This window comes from Miniopterus natalensis, chromosome 19 (assembly GCF_054644295.1).
Source record: "Miniopterus natalensis isolate mMinNat1 chromosome 19, mMinNat1.hap1, whole genome shotgun sequence".
Lineage (NCBI taxonomy): Eukaryota > Metazoa > Chordata > Mammalia > Chiroptera > Miniopteridae > Miniopterus > Miniopterus natalensis.
Genome location: NC_142099.1, coordinates 17,848,431 through 17,865,258, shown reverse-complemented (window position 1 = coordinate 17,865,258; position 16,828 = coordinate 17,848,431). Strand labels below are relative to the sequence as shown.

At 37.0% G+C, this 16,828-nt stretch overlaps 1 protein-coding gene and 1 non-coding gene across 4 annotated transcripts in view; both read left to right on the top strand.

Annotated features, from left to right (window-relative positions):
- The window catches only part of COP1 (COP1 E3 ubiquitin ligase), a 93,440-nt gene extending 79,492 nt beyond the window's left edge, over nt 1-13,948 (top strand). For all 3 annotated transcript variants that reach the window (XM_016221443.2, XM_087828287.1, XM_016221442.2), the window contains 2 exons: nt 11,179-11,223; nt 13,613-13,948. In XM_016221443.2, coding sequence (XP_016076929.2) covers nt 11,179-11,223; nt 13,613-13,630 — 63 coding nt within the window. In that variant the 3' untranslated portion in view covers nt 13,631-13,948. The remainder of the gene's footprint in view (nt 1-11,178; nt 11,224-13,612) is intronic.
- On the top strand, nt 7,581-7,719 carry LOC148090910 (small Cajal body-specific RNA 3). The gene has a single exon (XR_015716145.1).
- Nucleotides 13,949-16,828: the final 2,880 nt, after the last annotated feature.

Sequence of the window (16,828 nt, the reverse complement as noted above, 5' to 3'; positions counted from 1 at the left end):
GGGAGTGCTGGAGTAGGGAGCTTTAGTTTTAAATCGGTGGTGACAGAATGCCTACCTGAGCAGCTGACTTAGAGCAAAGACTAGGAGATGAAGGCATAATCCATGTTTAAATGTGGGAGAAGAGTATTTCAGGCAAAGCAAACAGTTCAGATGCTTTTAAGTAAGAATGTGATTAGTGTTCAAGGATCAGAAAGAAGGCAGGTTGCTGCACTACAGTGAGCTAGGTGGAGAGTAGCAGGTATTTCAGAGTGGTGAAGAGGAGCTGTTTCAGTAGAGCTTTGTTTACCATTGTCAGGACTTTGGCTTTTACTAGGAGTGAGTTGGGAACCATTGTAAGATGTGTCCCCCCCCTCTCCTGTCTCTCTTCCTCCCTCCCACCCCCCTCTCTTTCTCCATTCCTCTCTAGGCATGTCCTCTGGTGAGGATTTTTTAAAAATTTTAAAAACTAAAACAAAACTTGGCTTGGGAGTCAACTATGTTATCACCTATACTATACAAAATTATAACCATATGAGGTGAAAACATCTTTTTTAGTCATAAATATATTCTTTCTGAAATACATTCTTTCTGTTCTTATTTCTAACAAAGTTTTCTATAATGAAACACTTATTCTAAACTGTTTTTAACTAAATTTTGTGTTCTTAAGTAGATCTTTACCTATATCTCTCAGGATTTCTATCCATTAAAAATATTTGCTGAATGAATTAATATAGTGCCTTATACTGTTACTTGTGTTCATGTCACAAATTTCTTGCTAACCTGCAAACTCCTTGAAAAGAGCCATCATAGGGTATTGAATAAGAGAGAGCACAGACTGTAGAGCCAGGGTGCCTAGGTTCAAATCTGATTGTCCAATTACTGCATCTGTTACCTTGCTGAATTTCCTTAACTGCACTGTGCTTCAGTTTCCAGTCCGTAAAGTGCTGGTGCTAATAGTAACATGCCTCTTAGGGTTTTTATATAGTTAAAATTAGTTAATGTAAATAAAGGGTTTAGAATAGTTTTTGGCATATAGTAAGAGCCACGTAAGTGTTTGCTATTAGCATCATTCAGTTTTTAATTACTTCTAGCACTAAGCAAATTGTTTGCACATAATGTGTAGATAATATATAATTTTTGTAATGAGTGATACAGTCCTTCAGGCTTGGCCATTATCTTGTTTGTTGCATAATTAAATAGTAATTTTTGAAACCAAAGAAATGCTGGAATAGTGGTAGGAGATACTTTGAATAGCTAATAGAGTCACTTACTCATCAGGACTACATTAGTTTAAGGAAACAGATTTTCTGACATGAGCATTCATTGGTACCTATACAATTTTTTTCATAATTATCATTTGCCCCTTGGGATATAACCTCCAGGCTTTTGCCTATTTTCAAAAGCAATGAAAATTTTAAAGTGTGTACAGCTATAGGGTAATTGATATTATTGACTTAATATTTTTGTTACGTTTATAGCCTATTCCTTCTTTTCTTTCTCTATTTCATTAGCACTGTTTCACAACTCAGTCTTCTCTCAAAGAGACTTAACATACCTGTTTTTCCAATTTTTATATGTTTTTATCTAAGAGATAGCATCCCTCTCTGACTTAGTAAATGCTTTGTATAAAGCAAATTGCAATAAATACTGGGGGAGTTAAAGCACATGTGAAAAGCCAGTCTACTTCCATTAATGTGTAGAACACATCTATAATAAAATATATTTATACCAGTGATTTCCAAACCGGGGTGATCATCAGAATCACCTTGGGATCCCCCCACCCTCAGTAACAAAACAGTTCTATTCTTAGACCCATGAACCCATATTTTGGGAGAGGAAGCTGGGAGGGTAAATATTCGTATTTTGAGAAGTTCCTCAGGTCTCCTTGGAAAATTATGTGAACAGTCAAGTTTGGAAACAGATGATTCATATTACCACTGGAAAGAGATTTGTTATACATTGTAACCAAGAGGCATAAATGGCTCTTGAGCATCTGCTAAAGAGGGAATCATTTTAATTATGAATACCTAACTTCTGTTAGATTTTGCTACTTTCTTACCCCCTCAGGAAGAAACACAACTAAAAATACAGATGTGGTCTTTTTCCTTTTCTTTAGTTTAAACACACACACACACGAAAAAAACCCACTACCTTTAAAATATATTGACTTCCCACACTTATAATCTATTTCTCATCCTAAATTCTCAGTGAACACTGAGAAGACTATATAGGAGCATCTTTTTCTTCTCTCCTTTCTTCATTTGTTTCCCTTTTTCCTTTTATCTTTCCTTTCCTTTCTTTCCTCTAGCCGGATGGTTTATAACAGTGTAGAAAATTTTCCTGACTGGAGGAGGGCCAATCTGAATGAACTCTTGTCTGTCTTGGGCGTGGAAGGAAAGAAGATTCTGAGCATGGACCCTGACTTCAGGAAGACTGTGGCTCACATCCCCTCCTAAGTGCCCCACTCTTCCCTTAATGTCCACACTGGAGTGGGTGGGGGAGTAGAAACGAGAGGAATCAAGCAGGTGGTGGGAAACTGAAGCAAACCTGTAATTAAGTATAAATATTACTTAACCTTAATGTCCAGTAATGTATGGACAGCCTCTGTGAAAACATTCATTGCATTAGATAGTTTATGGTGAATATTGTAATGAAAACAACAAAATATAATTTAATGGGTCTTTTAATTGACATTTTTAATATTTTATTGTTATTTTCATATGTGTTACAATGGAATTTGACCTCTATTAGAATGGTTCTTACAATTTTTTTCTCATTAAATACTTTTAAAAAAATAGTATTTGTCCTTCTGAAGTATGCCAATTTTGAAGCCTAGAATTGGCACAGATCTTTAATCTACTTGGTTTTTCATGTGTTTTTTTTCTTTTTTAAGGGAAAAAAGAAATTTATTAATTTAAGAATGCATTCTGAATTATGCTGTTAACTTAAAATTTCGTTATTACCCCACCACGCTAAAAAATGTCCCAAGATATTTTGAGATGGGAAGGGATTTAACTTTGGTCTCTAAATGTTTATCTGCTGATAGTTTCTATAAATTCCCATATTAGTAATAGAAAGAGAGTGAATATTGAATATCATTTTCTTAGTTTAGAAGATTTTAATAAACACTACTTGAATTGATTGCATATGCTGAAGTATATGTATGGAAAAACATGATTATTGGTTACAGAATAAAATGTAAGCTTCCTTATGTAACATCTAATATCCTCTTTCATCAGACCCCTGCCTGACTCCCCAGCATGGCCATCTACCGCTCGCATAGGCACATTTAACACCCAGCAACACTGAACTGCTTATAGAGCCTCAAACACCCCATGATGAATTTTGTTTTGTTTTATTACATTTGTGCCTTTGTCCTTGTTGCTCGCTGTGCCCAGATATCCTTTCCTGCCCTTCTTTTGGATACATATTGTGATGCTATTTGACTGGAAGCCCCTTAAGTAGAGAGTTTTGTAGCTACCGAAGTAGTGGAGTATTCATTGGGTGGATGATTACCATTAGACTCATCTAGCCTTACCTTTTTTCCATTGTAGGAATGATTTATATTTCTAGTGGAGTATCCTTCAGACTTTCTGAATACTCCTGGTGACAAGAATCTCCTGCTTCACCAGGAAGCCAGTTACAGTTTTCCATAATTCTAAATCTTATAAAGTCTCATAAGAACAGCTCTCATTTCTTCTTCCCATCTCTTCATAAATAAACATTTTTTAAAAATGTGTAATGTTATGAACTTGTGCTTCCACATGCAGTAAAAGTCAACATTTTCTGAATTAATTTTCATTGTGTTTACCCCACTTTTACTTGAGTCCTTTAAGGGTACAATGTCACTTGATAATGTGGGCAAAAAGTTCAAAACTGCATTCTATAAAGCTATGCTGACTTCATATATTTTACTTTATCATGACTACTTTTAAAATGTGGGAATGAGAGGGTGAAAGAAAAGAAGGGGACATTTTATAGTATATGTCAACTGCACTAGTGTAGGTAACAACCCAGTTCTCAGCTTCCCAGTCCATTTTATTAATTCAAAGTCTCATAGGTCTCCATTTGTGAAGTTAACTTTTCTACTAAATTTCTGTGAGCCATTTATGTAATTCCAATTCAAGTACTGAATATATGTCTTTTTTAACCAAATAAATTTATATAGATTTGTGGAAGTGTTACAACTAAATTTTTACATGTATAATCATTCTCCCTAAACTTAAAATCTTCCTTAGGTTTAAAACTCTTGTCCTATTAATCTTTGTATTCTCTTGTCCTTGCATGGGATCTGTAAATAGGCACTCAAGTTTTTTTAAAAAAATAAACAAGTAAATCTTTACTCTTCACTTTTCTCCTCGCCAGCCCCCTGACCACAAGCAGAAAAGTGCAGATTTCTCCTTTCTCTGAGTTCAACATTTATAGACAGTTTTCAGTATCTATACTAGTCTTTTTCAAAGTATAGTCCACTAGTACCTACTTCAGAATTATTAATTACCTGGAATATGTATTTAAAAAGCAAATTTCTAAACCCCCAGACTTATAAGTCAGAGTTTCTGAAGGTGAGACCCAGGAACCTTCATTTTTTTGGTTGTTTCTTTATGAGACACATAAATCTCTTATTTTATTAAATAGCCTAGAATTGAGTGGGAGAAAGAAGTAAAGATCCCATCCCTGACACACCCAGTTTTCATCCCACTTGTGGAAATTTGTAGAGATCCAACAGTATTTCCATGTGAGAAGGGAGAAAAAGGCGTTTCCAAAGTATTCCCAACAACGGCTACCACAGAACTGTTTATTTCATAGGAGTAATAGGTACTATATCTCAAACGCTTCCAAGAGCCACATAAGAAGGCTTTCCCAGTCCCCTTTGGAAGAGGTTGTGAAGACCATCTCTAAGGGCAACATGGGGTAGTAATAGGCAGGGGTTCTCTTTGATCTCCTCACTGGCACAAAGAAAGGCTAGAACATTCTTGTAGTGCTTGTCCTAAATCAGAATCTTAAAGCTGGAGTCAAAGATCTGTCTCCCAGAAGGCAGCACCTGTTGGTGTTCAACCAGCCAAATTTGATCAAATGCTTACCAGTTTATTATAAAGGCTATAGCTCAGGAACAGCCAAATGGGAAAGATGCATAGGGAAAGGTATTGGTGAGGGTGGTGTGGCATGGGGCTTCCATGCCTCCTGTGGGTAAGCTGTCTTTCCATTTCCGTCACCAGTATGTTCACCAACACAGAAGCTCCAGAACTTCCATTTTTAAAACACTGCCCATGGGATTCATATATACTTGAGTGCTATAACATAATCAGGTTCTGAGCCTTTTTTATTTTTATATTTGCTTTATAAAAAAATGTGTTGCATTAGCAAGTTAGATTTTACTTAATTAAATTTTCAAAGACCCTAACTGGCCAAAAAAAAGAAGTGAGGGCAATTTAAATCAGGCAGTGAGGTCTTTGGGAATTTATTCTGAAATGCTATTCCTTTGATTTTTTTCCTTTCAGCCTCTGACAGATTAACATCCTTGTTTCCTTTTGGCTTTGTCATTCTTCTAAGTCATGTAATCCCCAAACTCCTAAATCATTCTTGTTGCATCTCTTTTTTATCTTCTAATTATTCATCAAACAGCAATAGTACTTTGTTTGAAATATCCTGTATTTTTCATTTATTTGTGCTTTTCATCTCCTCATTCCTGTCGCTCCCCTCCTTGCATAGATTACTTCCAGCACCTTTATCTCCCTCTTAGATTACCTTCGTACACTGCTGCCAAATGTCTGTAGTCATTACACAGGAATTCACAGAGTCAAACATTGCTTATTACCTTTAAATTGACCCTAGGCCATTCAGAAAACCTACTTTCAAACTCAGTATTTGCATGGAACTCCAACTTGGATATTTGGCCATCATTGAAAATTAGAATATAATTTCATAAATGTATTTTCTCAACTTGATTGTTTTACCTATTTCACTTCAGGTGCCTTTGATTTAAAAATTGTATTTTACCTTCCCAGTTAAATAAGATCCTTAAGAAAATTCTATTTCAATTATAGGAAAAAATACCCAGAAGAACCGATTCAGAGGTAGCTCAGATTTCAAATTTAAGTAATTAATTAGAAGTCAGCCTTTAAAATAAATATAGAGTAATCATAGATGTGATTTTTAATGTCTTCTCTCCTTTATTTCTCTTTCCTCATATGTTTGATCTTAGGCATTATATCTAAACTACTAGTGGTGTTCAAGACTTAAGAATCTGAAATAATGCTACTTGTCCAACCTTATTTCTATTTTCTAGCACAAAACATCTATTAAGAAAGTTTTATTGTCCCATTCTGTGTGTTCTTACCTCTGAACTTGTGTTTGTGTTGTTCCCAGTCTATCTGTATTGCCTTATTCTCTCCCTCCCCCTTATCTAAATCCTCTCATCCTTTTTTTTTTTTTTAACCCAAACCCTACTTTTCTATCCCTTTCTTAACCATCTCATCTCCTTCATTTCTGGCTTCTCACAGCTGCTGATACACCTATAGAATGCACTCCGCCAGCGGCCATTCAGGTATATTCTTCTCTAATTGTGCTTCATTAGTGTGGCCCCAGTTATATTCCTGGCTTCTGCTTTGAGAGCAAAAAAAAATTCAAAACCAGCAGCTACTTAGTTTCTAAGAGTTAGAATTATAATAAAATTTAAGTCTACTTAACCTGGAGAACCTACTTTATGGTTTTAATCAATTTTATAAGATTATAAATATGGTGACTAGAAAGATACACTAGTAGTCATAGGACAAGGACAGCTGTCCTTTATTGAAAAGACATTTGGGCGTTTTAATAAGAATAACTGCCATGTATTTTTTGAGGGCCTATAATATTCTTGTTCCTTTTTGGTTAGGTACTAGACTGTGTTTTGAGTTTTTATAAAAATTCTATGAAGTACCAAAGATTATCTGTTTTATAGTTGAAGAAATTGAGTCTCTTTTAAGAGGTTTAAGAACCTAGGTCTCCCTGTCTTACATCCATTGCTGTTTCTGTTGTGTTACATGGTATAGCTAAAATAGTACAGAAGCTTTGAAACAGCTTTGCCCCAAAATATTCTGGAGGAACTTTGCACATAGCGCCAGTAGATACTCATAGTTCCATGCTCAGAGGCCCCCCTCAATACGGAGTTTTTCCCGTCAGATGTGTCATTGCAAGCCTGTGGTTCTCCAGCTTTATTCAGGTGAGCACTCAAAGGCCTAGAGGTTTTAGCATGTGAAGGAAACTGTAGGTTTCTGGAGATAATATTTGAGTGCTGTGTGGCAGGGAAAATTAAGTTGTTCAAGTCTTCTTGGTGAGAAGGAGAAGACTTGGGAAAGCATTGGGAATGAAGGAAAGGTAGTGAATGTATGGGATATTTTTGTGTATATCTCAGTCTTCCTTTCCTTGTACATGTTCTCTCTGAGTAAAGATCACTGAGTTGGTATGTTGTGTGTCTTTTTAATGGTTCTCCAATCCTGTTTATTTTCCATAACTTGTTTGAATGCATTCAAGTGTGTTTAAATGAAAATCTGATGCAGTCAGGAAGTTGGTATAGAGAAAACTGGATAGCAAAATGTTTCTTAGTAATGAAGCACAGCAAAAATGGAACCTGCAGGTACCAACCATGTGGACAAATGAAAAATGCCTTTGTCTACAAATTGCAGTGATCCTACATAAACATGGAGGTCTCTGTCTGGCTTAGCACAGCTGGCTAAGTCTGATCGTTCCCCTCCATACAGCCTTTGAAACCTGCATTCTATGTGCTGCTTTCCTTGCCATTTGCTTAATATCTCTGCTGATTAAGTGTACTGGATTTTTTAAAAAATTTTATTGAACTTCTTAGGGTGACATTTGGTTAATAAAATAGTACAGCTTCTAGGTGTACCATTCTATAATACAGCATCTGTATACATTATATTGTATCATGTGTTCACCACCCAAAGTAAAGTCTCCTTCCATTATTCCCCCTTTACCCTCTTCTTCCTCCCTCCACAGTATATTGGATTATTAATGGACTACCAAGTGAGGTTACTTCTGCATCCATCTTAACTGGTTTTTGAGGAACCGTATGGTTTTTTAAAATAGGTATTGTTTGTCTGTTTCAGGAAGCTACAGACAGGAAGTGGAATGAATATAGAAATACTTTTCTGAGGGACCACATTAGTTTAACTAACCCAGGGTTATCAGTAAAGGTCAATCAGTATTTTAGAGCTAATCAGAGGTGGCTTTCATGAAGGTTTTCTCATTAAGGATTGACTTGTCATTAAGAAAGTGGGCTTTTTCCAAAATACAATTTATGTAATTTTTTTACTGAAATAAATTCAGAAATGACCATTTACAGGGAAAAATGCTGGCTATTAAGTATTAACTTCTAGTACTAAATTTGAAATCTTAGTTTTTCATGGAGTGTGTTCTGCTGTAGGTGTGAGATGGGGTAGGGATGGGGAGGGAGCGGCAGTGGCATTTCTAATACACTGAGGTGTGACATGTAGCACCAGGGTGTGCTAATAAGCAAGCTACAGCTGTGAATTTATTTATAACTGATGGTGTGAGAGTCCTGTTTGTGGTTCTGAAAACCCCATATTTTTTACTCTGAGCAGTTTTTGCATCAGACAGTTGTTGGATAACTAGCCTTATATTTCTGGGCTCTTTAGAAGTCCTTAGTCTACTCTAGTCTTCATTTTAATGAACCATTTTAAGATTTTCTACTTGTGTTATTTTTACTCTGTTTCTTTGCATGATAAATTCAAATCTAGATTCAAGACCCTTCACTAAAATGACCTCCAGCTAAAAATCATGAACACAAGGGAATAGAATGCCTTATGACTGAACATATGTATCCAATGTACTTGAGAGATGTTGTCGCTGCTCTTTATCACTTTCTAGGATGTCTTACCCAAGGCCAAGAGATGTCCGTGTTCTTAAACCCTTTGCTACCACATTCTTTCTGAGGCTGCTCGCTGCCGTATTCTTCCATGTAACTGCATGTGTGTCCTCACCCTTTCCTGCAGTATCATATATGCCCCTAAAAATTTCTGCACAAAATCCAGTAAATGTAGGTGTAGGTGACCGCAGGCTTCTACTCAAACTAGACCTATGAATATTGAAATCAAGTGATCCTCATATATAACAAATCAAAGCTGATGATTTTAATTAAAGTCGACTTATTTGAATATAAAGGCAGGTGTTTTTTACACTGTACCAATACATCGGTTTCACATTGTTCTTTGCTGTTTGAGGCTTTATGGAACCTCAGACTTTGATCCTCATTATATAAATTTTAAATTCCATTAGATGGATATTTACTCTGATGGATATTTACATATGATGGATATTTACTATGTCTTTACTGTTATACTTAAATATTGGATGGAACTGTAACTACTTCTGTGGCCAAGGATATGCTAATATCATGGACAATCAGGGACAGATATGTAATGATATACCTGTACTAGTTTTTATGACTGGTGCCTATGCCTGTTGTTAAATATTTGTAACATCCACCCCTACGAGCAGCTTATAATATGTATTCCCTAATTGTGAACACAAGTTCCTTTGGATGCCTAAAAAAAAAGATTAGGTCTTAATAGAAAAAAATTTAAGTTGGGTGTAGGGAGTAGATAGGACAATGTGTGCTACTTTGCTACACAAATTCCAGCTGCCCTACAGATACCCTGAGCTCATGTCTCTATCTCCTGTGCTCTACTTAGATTCCTCTATGCTCTATATGGATTCCCCTTGTTTGCTATGTGGTCCAGAAATTGCCTCCAAGCAGAAAGCCAGGGCAGTTATAGGACTCACCTCATTTGTTTCCCTTCTAAGAATCACAGTCCTGCACTGCTGTTGTCCAATGTTGTCTTATATATTTTGTTTAATTTTCTAGCTGGTAAGAGAGCAGATTTGTTCCACTTACTCTGCCATGGCCAGAAATGGAAGTTGTTTGGTGTTTTTAGAGCACAAATTCCTTATAGCAAAGAAAGCAAGTTTAACTCAGATTAGCTGAAGGAACTTTCCCAGTATACAAATCAAGAGTTTTCTTTCTTGCCTGCATCACTTTGTCATGAAACCTGTAGGATAGTCAGGCAGACCCTATTCTTCACTGAGGCTTGACCCTTTATCTGTTTCTCATGGCTGCTGTTTAAACTTGGTCGTTCTGTTAGCCATGTGGCCCCTGTGGCAGTTTGAGCCTGTCTACCTCCTTTTAGCTGCTTACTCGGAAAAGCAAAAGGACTTTTATACACATTCAAGCTCCAGAGCTCCAGACTCCTCATTTCCAACTGGGGACACATCCTGGTCTTCCTACTTAATGAGATTCCTCTGGTAAACTAAGTCTTGTCCATTTTTTTCCCACTCTTCCTACTTGCCAGAGAAATGTTTTTTCCTAAAGCTTTTAGAATATAAAAATACGTTACCACATACATTTTATTTCAGGTAATCAACAAAGTTATAAAAAATGTATGTACTGAGGGATAGAATAATTACAAAGAGAGATAACCTTCCTTCCCCCAGATGAAGATTCACACTTGTTTTCTTATACCAAACAGCTGTCCCCAGAAATTTATGCCAGAGATATTGACCGCATTTACATCAATTACTGGTATTTAATGGGAGAAAATGAATAAAGGGGGAGTTTTCTATGGAAAGGAGTGTGGACTTTATGTTTTTCAAGTTACTTTTATTGGTGTTTTATTCTAGCCTTTGTTTCTCTTGACTTTCCTTCTAATTGTAATCTATTTCTCCTTTACTTTTCTCTACATTTGAACGTTTCCTACTCTGCTTCTAACTTTATTATTTTTATTAAAACTTAATCCTCGCCCGGCCGGGCGTGGCTCAGCGGTTGAGCGTTGACCTAGGATCCAGGCGATCGGGGTTCAATTCCCGGTCAGGGCACATGCCCAATGTGTGGGCTCGATCAATGACTCTCTCATCATTGATGTTTCTATCTCTCTCTCCCTCTCCTTTCCTCTCTCTGAAATCAATAAAGATATATTTAAAAAAAAAAACAAAAAACTTAATCCTCAAAGTATGGGATTTTGTGTTTAAAATTTGTAATTAAAAACATGTTAGCTGGTTTCCCACTTTAGATTCGTTGGTGTCATAGGATGAAGGGGAGAGAGAAAGATGAAGAGGAACTTCCTCTCTGGGACTGCCCTCCAGAAAGGCCTTCTCTGTACTTTAAAAGTTCTTGTTCTTTTCCAGGAGTCCAATGTGCTGATTGCTGCTAACAGTCAGGGCACAATTAAGGTAAGCTATTTATTTTATACATCTCCATTTTCAACTCAGTTCCATTTTTAGATTACCGGACTGTACCCATGACATGGAAATACAGAGTTGTGCTAATCTTAGAGGTATTTCCAAATCATGGGTCTCTGCTTGGACATGGTTTTGATTGAAGGGGAAAGAATAAGTCGCTTGCAGCTGTGGAGGTGAAAGTACTTGTTGGGGTATATGAATGCTGAGTGGATTGATCAGTGGTGAGAAGGAAACAAGGGCAAGGCTGTTAGCATCTGCTGCCAGCCAGGTGCTGTTCAGCTTCTGTTATGCCAGTGCAACTGCCCCTCAGGGCACCTGTGGACAAGGGCCATATTAGAGCTGGAATGCTTAGACAGTCGCCAGATTACAAAAATCTCTTACTTGTATGCTTCATGCCCTCTTCCCTGACAAGTAGGTTTTTCCTCAGTTGCCGAGGGAAGAAAAGGTATTTTAGTAGTCCTTTGAAAATTGATCAATAATGTGATCTTGCCGTTAGTGTAATCCAAAACTTAAATGTCTGTGGGCACACAGTCTCAGTGTCAAATCCATACATAGTTTGCCACCTACTTTTCTTTGTAGTTAGGAACTTACAGAAGTAAAAACTATACCTAATTATACCATTGGGTATTTAGCACTTGGGCACTATACATTGGACAAATCCTGAGCTAAGCCGTGAACTTTTAAAACAAAATACTATTTTGGAGGAGGTTTTTAGTGCAGGGGTTTGATCGGCACATTCTGTGAATACCAATTCTTTCTACATATTCTCTGCTAATATAAAGATATCAGGAAGTTGTTTATTTTCTTAAATATGTATCTCTTTCCCCTGCCACTTAGCATGAATCTTGCCATGGCTTCCTTACACTCATCCTGAGTGGGGAATGACCTAGCAACCAAGGGAGCAAATCCAAGCCTAACACCCTGTCTTACAGGTGAAGGGAGCAAACTCAAAGCAGAGCTGCGCCGTTTGCCAGTCAGACTAATCGATTGGTGTACTCCTTTCCATGCAGTTAGTTTCTCTACTTGGGAAGCCTCTTTAGAGAGCCACGGACAGCTTAAATGAAAGCCAGGCTTTTGACTGATCAGTGTCATGTTCTAGAAGCCTCCAGCAAGATGATAGAAGGTCTTGGAATCTGTTTTAAGTGGCTCTTTGTAGTCTCTCAGTCTCCCCTTATCTTATTCTCATGATAAGCCGTTTACTGAAAAAGCCGCACCTATCCCTCTGCGAGTGTGGCCTTTGAGGCAGTTGGGATTGCTAGGGTAGGCACAGAAGCTGAGCGTACCACATGTGTGCATGAAGCCTTAGTGGCAAACCTAAGATTTTGTTCAACAGCATTGACCTCCTATGTTAAGTAGCCTGCTTACTAACAATAAAGACAAAAACTAGTATGGAAGCAGAGGTCTAAGTCAAGCCTTAGCAGTAACAGAACGGGGCATAGTTGTTCCTTCAATTCTTTCCACCTAGAATTGCAGTCTCCATCTTACATTTCTTTTTCACAGTAACTTGTAATTTTCCTCATGTTCTATGTTCTTTCTTGGCCATTTCTTCTACTCTTTTTATAACTGATCATTGCTTCTTGTTATTTTTAATTTTAGCAATATCACACCTTTCTTGTATGATAAGATTCTACCTTAATAACTAACAAAATATTTTGACACCATATGATTAACTAGAAAATATGTGAAGCAGTAGGCAAAGGCAAGATATTAGGTCCTGTATACCTTGATTACTATAAACTGTTTATTAATGGAAGAAATGAATAGATTAAAATCCTGAACAGAGATACTTAAAATTTTCTTAAGAATGTGGAAAGATACCAACATACAGGGTGTGGCAAAAATAGGTTTATAGTTGTATCCACTTCTGAATACAATACTTAATTAATAAATAACACAAGAATAAACTTTCTGTTTCACATACTCAAATTTATTCTTGTATTTTTTTTTTATTCAAAAGTGGACACAACTGTAAACCTACTTTTGCCCCACCCTGTATCTATTCCAAAAATGTAGTATCCATGCTTCTCTGTTTCACATACTCAAATTTATTCTTGTATTTTTATTTATTCAAAAGTGGACACAACTGTAAACCTACTTTTGCCCTACCCTGTATCTATTCCAAAAATGTAGTATCCATGCTTCGCATCAGCCACTTTCTTTCTAGTTGATGATGGAGATAACTAATCTCAAAGCATTCATCTAACTGTTGAATTGAAAGTAAGAAAGGATTAATGTCTGATTCCTTCAAATTCTTGCGCATTTTAGCAGTAGGAACAGTTTTCCTGATTTAGTTCTCCATTTACAATGTAGTAAAGATTTATTACACTCTTTCTATATTTTAAAACTTTTTATTAAACTGATCCTTTTCCTCCTTAATTAGGTGCTGGAGTTGGTATGAAGGGTTTACTCAAGTTCAGTTGTACTTGGTCCTGCTGAAGTACATCTGCAGCTGACAATGAGAGAAGACAGAGACTGTCACTTTAGTCTGTCCCCAGCGTCGTTGTGGGTTTTGGATCTGTTCTGAGTATGTTTTCTCCTACTTTCTCCTGCCTTGTGCCTGTTGGGACGTGGGGATACCCAGTGAACTCTCCACCATCGGTGTAGCTCTGTGGACTTGCTGCTCTTGGTGGTGTGGGCATCTGATTTTTGTGATAGGGAAACAAATTCTTTTGAATAAAAATAAATAACAAAAATAATAAAAGTTTATTGAGCCACAGTTGAGCTGCGAAAGTTTTTGTCAGTTGTGGCAAAAGTTGGTAATCTCAAGAAGTAGCACACATGAGCCATAGAGTAATGTGCAAGTGAGTAATTTTTAAGGCCCGTATTTCCCTGCCTCTTTGGAATTATGCACATCAATGTAAATATAAAAGTACATTGGTTCCTTTCAGTGAATTTAATGTTTACAGTAGGTGGGAAGATTAATAGCTTTACCTTATGAATTCCTTTCTTCATTCTCTGACCAGATTTCTATCATCAGCAAGTACTATACTCCTCAGCCCCTCTGGTTCTGACCAAGGGTTGAAAATTTTGACTCATTGAGACCACATTCAAACAGAAAGGGAATGTCAATCTGTGAAAGGGAGCTCTGCCTTTAAAGTGTCATACATATACTAAGCCCTAAATGCAGGCAAACCAACTTATTTTATAAAATCATAGCTATCACATAGTCGTAGCTATTAGTACCATCCTGGGCGGAACGTAGACTCAGTGCAGGGGTCAGCAAACTTTCTGTAAAGAGCCAAATAGTAAAAGTTTCGGCTTTGCAGGTCATAAGGTTTGTGTCGCAACTCTGCCTTTTAGCAGGAAAGCAGCCACAGACAGCATGTAAACAAGCGAGTGTGGCTGTGTAACGGATGGAGGGTTGGGTTTGCCCGTAGACCGTGGTTTGTCAGCCCCTGGCAAAGAAGAAAAGAATTTGAAGCCCTGTTACCCAAATGTCCAAGCCACATAATCTCTTAGACTGTCTAGTTAATTTTCTAAATAGTTTCCCATTTGTAAAATTAAAGAAGTTAGTAGAGTAGCGAGTCAAGCAAAAGCAACGTGAAGCCTTCTGTTTGAGCTACTTTAAAAGTCTGAACGCTTTTTAGAAAAAGATATAAACAGAATTAACTCCACATATTTTATGAAAATAGACTCTTGGAGAAGCTCGGTGTGAATACTCTATGAACAATACATGTTTTGTAACACCCTCCAACAGGGTCTGGAAAATAAATACGTTACTCCCAAACACGTTAATATTCTGCAGCAAAATGTATGAGCGTTCACCTGACGGGATTAATCAGGGCTAAAAATAGTCTTACATCAATTCAGGTCAGGTTTTTTTTTAATCCTCACCCAAGGATATGTTTTCATTGAATTTTATTTATTTATTTATTTATTTATTTATTTATTTATTTATTTATTTATTTATTTATTTATTTGGGGGGGGGGACATCAATCGGTTGCCCTCCCACATGCGCCCTCACCAGAGAGAGAGAGCCCACAACCATTTGGTGTACAAGACAATGTTCCAACCAAGAGAGCCGCCCAGCCAGGGCCAGATCAGTTTTTACCATCCAATGAGTTTACTTTAAACTTAGGTGAAATTTTTTTAGTTTCAGCCTCACAGTTATATCTTAACTAACTACTGGGAGGTGAGAACCTGATATACTTTTGGACTGAGTTCTGAGAGGAAAGGTCACTGTCGTTAAAAAGTTATACCTGTCATCAGCCAGAACAATGTTAGTTGACCTTTGTTTCCAAGATTAATGAACAGCCTCTTGCAGAGGTGTAGAGGGAATATTAAAGTGTCAAAAAAATTGAACTTTACTTAGGCAGATAGGTCCAGAAAATCATCAAAACAAGAAGCAGAGAGTTGATATCTCTTTGAATGTGTTTATATAGAAGCAGATTATTATGGTATTTTATGTGGTCTGATTTTTAAAAATATTTTACTTTAAGTGTCAACATTGTAAGGTCGTGTTAATTTTCATGTGTTTGGATGGATGCAATAAGGTACCTTTAGTTATCAGAGGGACTCAGTTTTTAAATGAATTATTTTAAGAAGGCAGTACTTTATTTAAAATGTTTTAACTCCTTGTAAATAGTGAGAAACTATTTTTAAATTTGTGATAGTCTTTGTAGGATGTCAACATCAAACTAATATTACTATTTCTTGGAAAAAATAACATAACAGTTTTATGCTTAAAGATAATGTACATTTTTAACACCAAAAAACCCACAAACCTTTTAACTCAAGAAGAATTTGTGTTTTCATTTTTCAGTCTAATCTCTGTTTAAGCAGATTGGTAGAGGGTTTCTTAGACAAAGTTGCCTTTGTTCTCAGGCACACAACACATGCATAAGAAACAAAGATTGAAGAACTCTGTAAAGTTCTTGTAAGAAGATGGCGTTACTGGACATCAAAAAATGTATGGGACTGAGCCACAGCTTCAGAAAGATGAGCATGGCTGCCATTAATAGGCAAGGAAGAAACAAGTGTGGGATGAGTTTGAAGAGGTAGAGGAACCCACTAGGTACATGGAGCCTTCTAGGGCTGGTTGAGCATTTGAATTTTGTTATAAAAGCAGTTCAAAGGAAGGGTTAAGTGGAACGACATGATCTCATTTCTTGTGAATGGATAGATGCCGCAAGAGTACAATTAGGAAAGTGATCAGTCAAGAGTTAATGGTGACTTGGACTAGGATGGTAGCATGGTCCAACCTAAAAACTGTTTCAGCTTAGTTTACCGGTCTTAATTCCTTTATCTTGAAAGAGTCTTGATAAATTTTTAAATTTTTTCTTAATCCTTACCCGAGGATATTTTTTTCCGTTGCTTTTCAGAGAGAGTAGAAGGGGGAAAGGGAGAGAGAACCATAGATAGATTGGTTGCCTCCCACACACGCCCCAACCAGGGCCAGGGATTGAGCCTGCAACCAAGGTACGTGCCCTTGGCCAGAATCAAACTTGGGACCCTTCAGTCCTCAGGCCAACGCTCCAACCACCAAGCCAAACCAGCTAGGGCTAGTCTTGTTTAATTTTAAAGTCATTTTCTCATAATAAGTTCTGACAAGAATACAATTTAGCAAATTTATTTCTCCAGTGGTTATGTAATCCT